The sequence below is a fragment of the Gavialis gangeticus genome, unplaced genomic scaffold (genome assembly GCF_001723915.1).
Source record: "Gavialis gangeticus isolate Ggan-Ray unplaced genomic scaffold, GavGan_comp1, whole genome shotgun sequence".
NCBI classification, from domain to species: domain Eukaryota; kingdom Metazoa; phylum Chordata; order Crocodylia; family Gavialidae; genus Gavialis; species Gavialis gangeticus.
The window spans coordinates 19,476,473-19,489,121 of record NW_017729014.1 but is presented as its reverse complement, the minus strand read 5'-3'; the positions used below and the strand labels follow the sequence as shown (position 1 = coordinate 19,489,121).

Sequence of the window (12,649 nt, the reverse complement as noted above, 5' to 3'; positions counted from 1 at the left end):
ATCTAGCACAGGGGAAATGAATTGTATTCAACTCTATGGAGGTGGATTTAATAGATAAGAGGGCAAGAGGAAGACAGACAGACCTTAAATCTTCCTTACTGTCAAGAACAGAGTGGCTCAACCTAGGGAAAGGGTAGGTTTGACAGCTGTAAAGAGCAGGCAGCCTTCCAGCAACAGCAAATCTATGAGCCAGAGCACAGGCAGGCCTATAAATTAGGTGACTATAAGAAGGGAAACTTCAGTCTGCTATATGGTCTGTCTGGTTTTATGAACCTGTTTTAGTACAGACTCAGCCCTATCAAAATCTACCAAGACTCCTCCTAAACATTTTAGGTGCCTTAGCCAGCTGCTCCTTTGCCAAGCAAGTTTAGATAAAGGGAGAAAAAAAAATGAAGTTAAAAAGCAGGTTTTTTCAACATCCTACTGCCCAGCTCTGTGCTTCTCTCCAGTGGCTGGACAGACCTGCATGGGTTTGGCCGCAAGAGGGCTGTATCCACTCACAAGAGGAAAGCTTCTCTCCTATCATCAGAACACAGCTCCTGGTAACTGGGATTTCAGAGCTGGTACAGACCCCACACACAGCTCTCAAGTGACTAAGCAAAGAAAGAAGGCAGCTGAGAACAGTTGTTTGTACTATGGAAAAGAGTGCAACTAAGGAGAGGTTTGTCACCATCACCTTCCTTTCAATTACTCTGCAGTAAGATAAGTCTCCAGACGGAAATAAAAGAGCTTTCCCAATTCTGAAGTTGGAGATGTAGAGAAGCATTTAGCTACTGCTTTTGTGAATGCTTTAAAAACCTCTTCCCTGTTTTCTGTTGCTCTGCAATTGCTATGTCATAGCAAACTTCCTGTTCTTCGACAGCTGAAAGAGCTTCACAACTGACCCTTGGGGTTTTTTCTAATCCTCTTAAAATCAGAGATCAGTAACCTTCCTAGGCATTTCCCTATTGTACAACTACACATTAACCGCAGCCCCAGTGAAAAGTCACTAAGTGTGTCTAAGCCCAGGCCATATACTGCATTTTCCCTTATCTAAAAAATTGCAGGAATTTTATTTTTTCCTGGAGAACTGCAGGGATTAGTCAACTAAATCTCCTCTTCCTGAATTTACTGCCTTTCCCAAACTAATTTAATTTTCCAGGTATTTTCTACCGCACCCCTGAATGGAGCCAGCAAGATTTTCACGTTAATTCATAGTTCCCTTTTTTCTTTGTGCTTTTTAAAAGCCAGGAATTACGTTTACCCCTTTCCAATTCCTAAATGGCCCGAGTTTGCCTCTGAATTCCTTGCTGATCTCCTCTTAATGTGCCATGATTTTTTAAAGTCCGGCTTACGCTACTTAGAATAAGCCCATTTTTCCACGAGGCATAAAACAATACCATTTAGTTAGCATGTGAAATCCAGTTCATTACAGTTCAGAAGCCAAGTTTTTTAGTTTTTGTTTTTTTTTTTTTAATTTAGTGTCTCAAGACAAATTAGCTAAAAATGTTCTGAATTCTATCAACTGAGCAGAGCTCGTTGTTCAAATCTATGTGGCGCTACCACCAGCGAGTATCCTACCTCCCAAACTCTTCAGTCTGGGGCTTCAGATACTCCCAAATACATGGCAGGTATCCGATGTGCAAGCCCCAAACCTAGAGGCCCTCTAGGTCAGATCCCCCTAGTCTCACTTGCCCCTAGTCCAAAGGCTGCACAAACAAGCCAGAGAAAGCCTCAGAGCAATCCCCCCTTCATCATAAATTGCGTAGCCAAAATCCTCCTATTGGGAGGCTATAGTCGAGTTTCGCACGGGCGCCCGCCTGCAGCGCAATGGACAGGTCTCCATCCTCAACTGCACCAAGTCAGTCATGGCCAGGAAGAAGGGGATCTCCCCTGCTAGGTACATAAAACCACCTTGACCAAAACCCACCTTTTGGTATCTCCCCTAGTAACCAATACACATGCTCCCTCAAGGTGAGAACATTGTAAAGCCCAGACACATTCACATTACTGTTATGTAAACTCACCAGGATCAATCCTCCGCAAGTGCACAGTTGACCCTGGAAATTTTTACAGTAGAATAAGCTTAAGTGCCTAGTTTTCACTATGCTTATCTTCAGGTAGGCAACATGCATTAGTTACCAAGTTAACCATGGTGGAGGCAGGGTTAGGTAGGAAGGACCATGTCCATCTTAAGAGAAAGTTGTATCGAAGTTACTTCCAAGAGCTGTGTGCAAAATCAGAGCGAGGATGCATGTGAGCAGTTCTGGTTTGAAGACCTCCCTTTCATCATAGCTAGGGAAGCATGACAAATCAAAAATCTATTCCCATCTTCCTGAAAGATGGAAGTAACAGTTTCAAGAGGACTAGAAAAAGCTCACCTCGAGGTAGAGTCTGAATTTCTAGACTGAAGCCTTGTGTTAGTGGAGCACTGCTGACAGGCTGTGTAAGTGTACTGTAGTCACTGCTACTCCTTTCAGGTGCTGTCAAATGAAAACTAAATGATTACTTCTCCAGGTAAGCAGCTACTTAAATTTTAAACTGCGTTGCATCATCAGGAATTTAAATGGACTACAGTGGCTCGACTATAAAGCACACATTATGTTCTAAAACCTGAGAACCTGCTTGTTAAATCCAAATACTGTTTGCACCAAAGTGTCCTGAAGGAGGTGGTGGAAGGCTTACGAAAAAGCTGGACAAGATTACCATCGTCACAGGCATTATTTCCAACCCATTAAAATCAGTAAGACTATGTCATCCCCATTCTTCCCCCCGGGATACTTCTTGAGCTGAACTGGATGAGGTATGTGAGCAGGGTGGTCCAGGGGACCACCACAGTGTAGCTTTGTGACACTACATCTGAATCCAGACATGGTGGAAGGAGGTTAACTGTATTACAGCAGTCTGTGAAGGCTCTAGCTGAGATTAGGACATGGGTCATGCTAAGCACTGTAGAACAATCCCCAACCTAAAAAAACCTTTCAGTCTAAATTTGTTAAAATGTGTTGGGGGAAATGGGTACCATGGCAGACAATAACCATGGCTTGAAGCCACCAACAGAACCAAGAACCAACTTCAAATCCATGTCTTGGGCCAGCATCCTATCCACTACACCATATGGGTTCTGATGAACAACTGGACTGCCTTTAATTTGTATTTTATTCTCAGTGAAGACTTTGTCCACACAAGGTGGTGTGACTTCTGTAATTAATTAGTAAATACATCCTTCCTCCCTCCCTTCACTCATGACCACAATTACACTTGCATGGCTTATTCCCCTACGAAAGGGGGGTGGGAAAAACCTATGCTATTATGAAACAGCACAACACCAGGGGCTTTACCCACATAGCCATTTTGGTAAAAGAAGTCATGCCCCAAAATAGTATGGCCTGTAAGAGATCCCTGTGTAGACGAGATGCAAATGGTCTAGGCTCCTCTGAAATTCACTATTATTTTCTTAAAAGGGGGAACTTAGATCACACGCTGGTTAAAACTGGAAACAGCAGGCAACTCCCCTTCCTTGGTCAACCTGCAGTTTCAAAACTACAGGAGTGCTTACACACTTCAATCCAACTTCAAACGTTCCCTGTTAGAGACTCAAACGGCAACACCACCAAAGGAAAAAAAACTCAAATGTTTCCCTGGGGTTTCCCAACTTTAAGGCAAGGAAATGTGCAGCAGCTCTCCTGCCCCAGCCCTTGCCTCGTATCAGCCGAATTGGAAACCAGAGGCCCACCGATGAACACTTTGGCACAGTGCCTAACCACATGCAGATGTGTGAATGCTAAACAGGTCACCTGGAAAAGCACAATTAGAATAGAAAGGGCACTTGAATCAATATTAATGCCTATATTCACATTTCATATTTGCACAGAAATCTCTCCTTTGAATGGCCCTACCAGCCACATGCTGACAGCCCGCAAGGCATTTATTCTCATTGTATTTTCCCAGGATTAGGAGTTCATTATAACCCTGAAGCGAATGGACAAGAGCAGGCAGCAGGTCTGTAGCTGTTTAAGAGGAGTCTCCAAACACCAGAGAAATAAGGTTTAACAAACCCATCAGGCCACATTTTCAGCTCAGAGCAGGGGGGCGAGTTTGGCCGCGCTCCACCGAGGATCACCTCCCTACAGCTGGGCTACAGCTTCAACTGAGGATGGACCATTGCCACCTGGCTGCTTCAGCAACAGGGTATTCTCCTCCAAACTGAACTAAAGGCTATTGTGAGAAGCCACGGCAAGAACAGCAAGAATACCCTTCAGGCCACCAATGCAAAGCACAGAGCCGAGGGGAAGCTGAACAGCGGCCTTCCATTACCACAGTTGGTTCGAGATGTCCGCATTTCAAATCTGCCATGTGCTGGCGGACTAAAATACCTCTTCTCCAAACGTGAGCATTTTAATGGTGTACATTAAACGTAGTGGAGGGAAAGCCTGATATTCTGATTCTTTTCTGAATACATCTGTTTTGTGTTTGCTGCGTGCCTGAGGCACGGATCCCAACTTGCAGCAGGGTGCCAACACCCTGGTGCCAACGCTGTGAAAGTATGGCAAGCTAATGAACAACAGCCATACTGCGCTGGCGAGATGCACTCCATCTGTGAAGCGAGCCTTTCCTTCAAACAAATCCATTTCAGCTCAGCTAGGTGTGAGAAACGAAAAGCTTTACTTGCTTTCCGTGACCACACAGGCTAAGTGGTCGTTTGGACTAGCCAAAACCTCTGACGCTTGCTTTGTGTTTTAGTTGTACCTCGAGATCTAGGTGCAACTGCCGCCACAGAGGACAGCATCCGGTACACGAACTCCAAGCAGCTCAACAGAAAGGAACGGAGAGAAACAAGAAGGACGCCAAGCTGCACACTGCTTCCCGGGAATTTTTTTATTTTTATTTTTTGTTGTAATTTTTTTTTTTTTTAAGTTTTTTTTCTTTTTAGTATGGAGGCTCAAGTATAAGATGTAGATTCAATTCAAGCTTTACAAAAAAACAAAAAACAAAAATAAATCAAAACAAAATCCCCTTTTGCATTCCATAAAAATTGACAGAAAAGCGCCTTGGAACCAGGCTGTAGAAGAGCAGAACTTTCAGCAGGTCACCAAATCAATGTCCCCTTGCAAGTCTGGTTGAGTCAGTATAGTACAACACCGAGGAACACCCTCTCTTCCCTCCCTCCCGCCAGCCATCCCCTGTGCCCAGCCCCCAAACATACGTGGAATAGGTTTTTCCAGTTCTTCCACTTTCATACACCACAGTATTTAATAAATTTTTTTGTTTTACATTTTTTACACCAATGTAACAAAAGGCAGGAAGGGGAGGAACAGACAAACAGAATGATTGGTGTTTATGCATATAAATGGGGGAGGGTTGAAGAGAAAAAAAATAAAAATACATGACTTCTACGGAAACAGTCTAAGGTCCTGATAGTAAAATGGGGTGCAAAGTAGGCCTCAGAGACTGAAAAAGTTTGTACAGCTTTATTTATAGGGAGAAGATGGCATTGCATGGATAGTACTGAATGCAAACTGTGACATGACGTAACAGAAAAAGGGGGGCAGGGGAGAAAATGAATTTTCTAAGAAAGGAATCTAATGAGTGCATGGCATGTCTTGTTAGCATGAAGAGTATTTTAACTTTGCTGCTTTCTCTTCAAAGCCTCCACCAGGTCATTTTTAAGAGCTTCTTGTTTTGATTTGTCTGCAAAAGTCTGCACAGACCTGTTGGGAGGAAGGAAAACACAAATTAGAAGTGGTGCATTTAAAGCAGGAATTTAACAGGTCTTTTGGGACTGAAGCAATAGCACAAGCATGTCAACTCAGGCTCAGAGGAAACAAACTCTGCTTGCCTGGAGCAAGCATGGAAGATGGAAATAAAAAAACGGAGCATTTTAGCAAGTAACCAAAGCTAAATTCACTCTAGCGGGGACAGCATCAGAAGATAAAAAACTTCCCCTGAAGTTCCACTGTGCCTCCTGCTCCTGGAGGAATATTTCCAATATTTACGCTAGAGTTTGGAAGTGTCCAGATGTAACTTGGACAAACTCAAAATGTCCATGAAGCTAAGACCGGATAGTATCTTATAGCAACTGTGAAATGGTCCAGATGGTGGGCTCTCCATGTAGTAGAAATAAGAGTTCAGATAAACATGTCAACCTTTCCCTTCCAAGGCATTCACCACAGACAGAAAAGAACCTGCTGTAACCAGGCATTAAACAAGCAAGGCTTAAAGTAGAGCTCAAATGAGTTGTTTGAACGCTTGACTTGAGAGCAGCTCCATGGACTCCAGCGCCACATGAAAAATGTTCCACTCGGGTCTATTTGCTGCACGACGCACAGCTTTAAATGCAGCTAGCTAACTAGGCACCTTCTGCTTAAAGTTTCAGCTGATAAAAAATGCACATTAAAAGCTGCAGTTTCTAACGAAGTGAATCCTTGGGTCTTCCTAGTGAGCCATCTGCCATGTTGGGAGCAAAACCCTTTTCCATTGTGAAATACAGGACAGTTAGCCACAGGCTTCATCAAGGATTTCCAAACAGAATTTAGGGAAATAACATTTCAAATCTGGGACTCCTGGGGTGGTTGTCACTGATACGTATGGTGAGGCCAGAAAATGGTTTTCAAATACTGCTCAGGGGCTCAAGAGGAGGAGAGGAGGTATTTTCATTCCCAAGAAAGTTAAGAGCAACTGTCCTCTTACTTTACGGAGGAATGCAGAAGATCTCCAGAAGAGCTGCTATCAAGCTGGGGGTTACAAACCGCACAGGGGCAGCAAGCCAGAGATCAGGGAGTCAGTTTGAGAAAAAGTTGAGAGCCGCTGCATTAGAATTATTTCATTTTTTGATAACTCTTTCTTTTTGAGCTGAAGCAGATTTATAACAGAGGTAGTTCTGATAGCTGCTGTCACCTCATGCAGCTCCTGGGAAAAAAAAATATGGTAATACAACTCTGCTTTATACACAGGTGCATTACTCGTCGTTCTTTTATTATTTGGGACACAGAATAGGCAAAGAGCCTGTTCTTCAGGTATGTGCTTATTCCTCACCTCAAGTGATCAGACACAGCTGTCACTATCAAAACCACTGAAGTAGAACAGAGGTGATAAGAGTACTGCAGGCAAAAATAAAACCTTGGTTTTCTTTTAGTAGAAGCCAGAAACTAGAAAAAAAAAAGTCATGCAGTTGGGGCACCGTCTTGGATACGTTTAAGATGGCCATGGCAAAGTACCTTGCTGTAACACAGCTTAAAGATCATACAGTAACGTTAATTTGATAATGCATCTTTACAAAGCCCAGTGTCTTTGTCCCATTGACAGCTCAGGAAGCCACTGGCATCCAGTTTAACTGGACTTGGCTTCGTACGCTCTGCATTTCACACCCTCTCCTGTAGGCATGGCTATCTAGTTGTGCCTCTCCTGTAAGCAAGTCCATTGTCTGTGTCAGTTATTTTCCTAATGGTATTAGAAAAATATTTCCATTCTCTTGTCTCTGGAGAGTTCTGCCGCTTTTATAAAAAAAATACATACATTTTACATTTGAATTTGTCACAGGTTAAAAGTAATGGTTCTTGGCCATTATCAACAAACAGTGCATTTTCCCCTTCGTCAGCTAAATGGGTTTAAGACAACATCTGTAACTCGTTAGGAATTGGAGTGGAAGGTTAAACTGGCCCGGGTTAGTCATTGCCATGCATCCCAAGCAAATCAAAACTCTACAGTACAAGAGCAAAGCCCTGTGCAAGCTGTGCAGAGCACAGGCAAGTGGAGGCTAGAAATGTTTCAGTAGAGAATGCATAGAGCTGAATTTTTAAGCTCCAAGAAAATCCAAGACAAGGCAAAACAGAAAATTTGTGAGGTGCAGGGATCTGCGAAGATTGGGACGTCTCTGGAAGTATCACAGAGGTGCTTCACCACAACTGAAATGACAGTTGTTAACTTCCAAATCTTTCCTCCTTGCTTCTCAGAGAAAAAAAGGGAGTACTTGAAGATTATAGGGAATGAATTCATTATGGAACCTGTACAGCTGATGTTAGAGTCCAAGAGTTTCCAGGGACAAACAGAGTACAAGCTAACACTGCTTTGAGTACGTGACTATCTGCTGTATTTCTTGCCCCCACATCTCAGTGCATGAAATCTCCAAATAAGGAGGTGGAAAGGGGAAGGGGAGCATATGTGTGCGTGTGCAGAAAAAAAAAGTCAAGGCACTAGCTGGTTTTACGAGCCAAGAACCCTAGGGTGAGACACAGATTAAAAACTGGGTCATCAGTCTACAACAGTTACGGGTTAGTTCTGGCTTCAGTAGTCATGCAGTGGTAAGACAGCCTGTTCTTGGCTGGGTGAGTCTGGATTTAGTGCCAATCGTCACACCTCACAGGCAGGGGTACCTGGATTGGTTTAGTTATCAGGCTGGATGTAGATCTGGCGCTGGGTCAACACTTGAGAAAGTTCCCTCTGCAACTGCTTATACTTTTGGTTGTCGGGGATAGCATCAATAGATCTACAGAGAGTAGTTCAGAAACGAGTGAAGTAAAAGTAGGGAAAAGAACAGTCAGAGGAACTCAGTAACACAGATAGGTGGCATTCTGGAAACCACTAGCAGCGAGCTCAGGAAGAACAAGCGTAAATACACACGAGTCAGAGAAACAGGGGGAAAAAAAAGTGGAGGAGGAAAAGCTGAACCCAGATGTACCGGGTGGTAAAAGGTTCTAAATGGATAATCGCATTGATGCACAAACAACAGCTCTTTTCAACTGAGCCACAGAGGGACGGAAGGACTTGATTCAACTACAGTGCCTTTCCACAAGGTTCACAAGGAAAAAACATAAATCCAATATTAGCCTTAAAATATATATATATATTTTTAAGGCTAAATGAAAGCTGCCTGGCAAATACCCTGCACACCAAAATGATGCATTCGTGCTTTATCCATGCTGCTTCGGGTAGTCTGTCTTTTGTTGAAAAGGGTATTGTATGAACAGAGCAAGAAATTCAATTTCCAAACCTAAATTTTCATCATAATTTCAACAATTTCATTCAATTTTCAAACCTAAACTTTCAACGTGATGAAAGAACTATCGGGTGCAGGCAGCTGTGTTCATTTCAGCCATACGGTCATAAGCAAGGCGGCAGGAACAGGTCCATCAGTACTGTATTTAGACCAGACAACAAGACCAAAAATCTGGGGATTGGCGTGGCATGCCAAAACCCAAAGGGGATGTAAGCCTTTGGGTCCACACCCAGACTTGAACTCACAACCTTCCCACCTGTAGCTCAGCACACAAACCCGAGCCAGACATTTATACCCAGGGCAGAGCAGGACTGCTCATTTGTTTTACTTCAGCATGGAAGAGAGACTGTCTTCATTCCAGTGGTTTATTCTGAATTAAATTTAGAATGATTCAGGATTCAAATACCTCATAGCTTTGTATCCTTCCCCAGCCCCACAAGAGTTTAAAGAAAAACCAAATTTTGGTGTTACTTGGCAAAAAAACCTTCCTGACTGAGCATGATCAGGGGGTCAAACTACAGAAGTGTACAGCAGGGTCATTTTCTTCATCTGCTCTAGTAAACTGCATTTCAGCCGAGGGGTCACAAGGAAGACTAGAGACCCTTTTTGTAAAGCACAAAGCTCTGTTCACAGACTCTCCAATTCCTTGTCATGGTCTGACTTTGCAAAAAGATATATGAGAATCAGGAACTAGAGGTTAAGGTGTTGCTGCAAATTCCTGCAGTTAAAAGGTATAGGGAGAAATGTTCCCTAAAAACACCGCCCACTAGAGAGTTTTCAAAACCAGCAAAATGACTAGACACATGGAAAATTTCCATAGGGATGGAGAAGCTCTAGAAAAACAAAGCCAAATCATTGCTGGGCTGTGGGACAATAGTGAAGGGAATAATAATGGGAAGAACGAGGACCACATGGGCTTTAAAAACTAGTTGTGGAGAGTCCGTTACCTCAGTCCATTAACAATGTCCTTTGTTTTTCCAAAATAAATCTCATTCAGCGTACTTCTGATTTTGTTTTCCATGTCCTAGAAAGAAAGGGAGACGTTAAATGGTTAAATCACTGCAGTTGTTTCTACTTACTCTCCCATGTGTAGCTCTTTTCACTGCTCAGTTAAACTGCAGAGATACAAATACTTCCCATAACAAGGTTTGGCCACTTATTTTCCCATATATAATTCTCTTAATCAGACATGTGCTCTCCCCACAACACACTCTTAATTAACAGTTACACAATTCCCATTAATGTCTAAATTCAGCTCCCTTTAGTGTCTGATGACCATAAATACCTGTCCAGGGCCACAAGAGGGCAGTTTCTGTACAAAGATGTAAAACTTTTTTTTGGTATTCCACTGCAAATAGGACACTGTATTCTCTATCCCCCTCTATAATGCTTATCCACAACACAGAACAAACTCGTAGGTTCTGAGTTAGCCATTTAAGACCCACGAGGATCTTACGAAGTCAACTTGATAATCCAGCCTGCTGTAGAGCACAGCAGCTATACCAACTCGTCTCTAGTTTTGGAAAGATACTGCCAACCAGCATTGATCCCTTCCCCCAGCTCCAGTTCAACCCAGTCAGAAACATCACTGGTCTCCCTTCCTTTGACCAAAAGGCCCAAATTAAATGTGCTTTATGCGTGCTGCTTCAGGTAGTATGTTTAAAAGGATATTGTAGGAACAGAGCAAGAAATTCTGTATCAGCAACCAAATATTGCTCCAGTTTCGACCCAGTTGAGGATACAGGACCGATAATGGCAACAACACCAAGCACTGTACAGAGTAACTCTTGAACATTTAATGAGCACTTACTCCAGGCTGACATTTCTGCTAAAAGGGCAGCTCTGTATACTACAGCATAGCTCTTAAATAATTCTGTCAAAAATAATGACTGTAAAAATGACTATGTGGGTGGGAAAATGTTTAGTAGCTTTCAGGAAATGACCACTTCATTTCTAGGAAAGCTGCTATTGTACTGACTGGGAGACTGTTTGCATGAGAGAAAGATGAGGAAAGCACCACTACAAACCATGCAGGGAAGGGCTTTTCATAGTTAAGAGCCACTACAAAGCAGCCGAGGAGCCTTAACCCAGACAGAGAAGAGTTCCAGGGAAGTTTAGTCCCAATACAAAATATGATTACCGTTTAATACAAAAGAAACAACCAGAAGTTTGGACATACAGGGCAACATACGGGCAAAGAGTTCTTGGGAGACCACAACTGCTATGGCTCCACTGTACATACCTCTACCAAGCGTCCAATATTAGCTATGTGTGGAGAGGAATCGCTCACAGTCTCGTCTTTCTCCATCTAGAAAAAAAAAACCCACATGCAGTTGTAATGAAGAAATGGAGGTAGCAGGGGACACTGGCGGTTCCCCTCACTAACACTGGGGATGGGAGAATGAAGTAAAACTGTGGAGTAAAACGCAGCTTCATCCACATGGTCAGATATATTGAGCATATGGTTTGTTAGCAGGTTAGAAATGCCCAGAGCTAGTGTTTCAGAGAGGAATTGCAGAGCCAGTGTCATGAGAGATCAAAACACCAGCCAACACAAAGAGCTCTCTCATGTGGAGCAAGCCATCTGAAGACTGGAGTTGCCGGATTCAGATGCATGCCTCCTTCAAAGATTTCTCACTGCAATCCCAGTTCACCCAAAGTAACCCTATTGCTCCATGAGATCTGTTTGCACCAGCACCCACCCACCACCACTGCTTAAAAAAAGAACGGGTAGACATTACAGGATAGCCATTCATGGTCTATTATGCGACTGCACTAGATCCATAATACAGCTTGCAAGTGTCCTTTGGTGGGGAACACAAACGCAGTCCAAATCTGAAGCCACTAGAGCTGCTGATGAGGTGCACATGTGCATGGTGCTCAGTCCAACAGCTGGAATGTGTCCTTGTGAAAGCAGCTGTTTCTTTTCATCTTCATCTCAGTGCTATTTGTAACAACTCATGGGGACACAGCCTATATTTTCAGGATTTCCTAGTGATCTTCACCTTGGAGATTAGGAAGTGGGAAGAAAAGAGTAGATGCCCTAAGCTGCTGTGTTTTGGGAGGGAAAGACCAGAGCTCAACTAGATCAGTGATAATGAAGCCTACTACCAGCTTTCAGCCGCTACGGATGAAGGCACATGGAAACAGAAAAATCCCAGAAAACACACTGAGAAAACATAACAGACGAGGAAATACTTGGTCTAGAAGGTTATTCTGCAGGGCACTCTCAGATAACGTGATGTTTAACATGATGCTGCTGCAGCCAAAGACAAAATCCAGCCCTGATCTTAACATTATTGCTTTAATGAGCAAAATGCCCACACTGCCTTGTTCAGTGCTGAGTAAAGCTTGAACAGGTGACAGAGCAAACTGACTGAGACTCAAACCACCACTCCCCACCAAGAACAAGCGGGAGGCCATGCAGTGCAATGCCATGCTCCCTTCAACACATTCAGCTATGTCCAACGTAAAGCAAAATTCAGCTGTAGAACACAGCTAGCCCTATGTGATCTGTAACCTTGCAGTGCTAGTGAAAAGACTGGCTCCTCTGCCTAATTTAGGAGCTGAAAATTCTTCTTACTAAATATAGACAAACTGCAAAACAATGAGTATCAATCCCAAGACAGGCAAGTGATACAGATGTGCTGAAATAGCATAACTGGGGGGGGGGGG

General features: G+C 43.2%; 1 protein-coding gene across 2 annotated transcripts in view; it reads right to left on the bottom strand.

The window, feature by feature from the left end:
- Positions 1-5,433: 5,433 nt before the first annotated feature.
- Positions 5,434-12,649, bottom strand: part of CAPZB (capping actin protein of muscle Z-line beta subunit) — a 108,660-nt gene continuing 101,444 nt past the window's right edge. Inside the window, exons 7-10 of one of the 2 annotated variants that reach the window (XM_019511911.1) lie at positions 11,217-11,282; positions 9,922-9,998; positions 8,352-8,464; positions 5,608-5,690 (exon numbers count right to left, since the gene is read on the bottom strand). In XM_019511911.1, the coding sequence (XP_019367456.1) occupies positions 8,362-8,464; positions 9,922-9,998; positions 11,217-11,282 (246 nt within the window). In that variant the 3' untranslated portion in view covers positions 5,608-5,690; positions 8,352-8,361. Of the gene's footprint in view, positions 5,691-8,351; positions 8,465-9,921; positions 9,999-11,216; positions 11,283-12,649 lie in introns of both variants that reach the window. The other variant, XM_019511912.1, reaches the window with a different exon arrangement.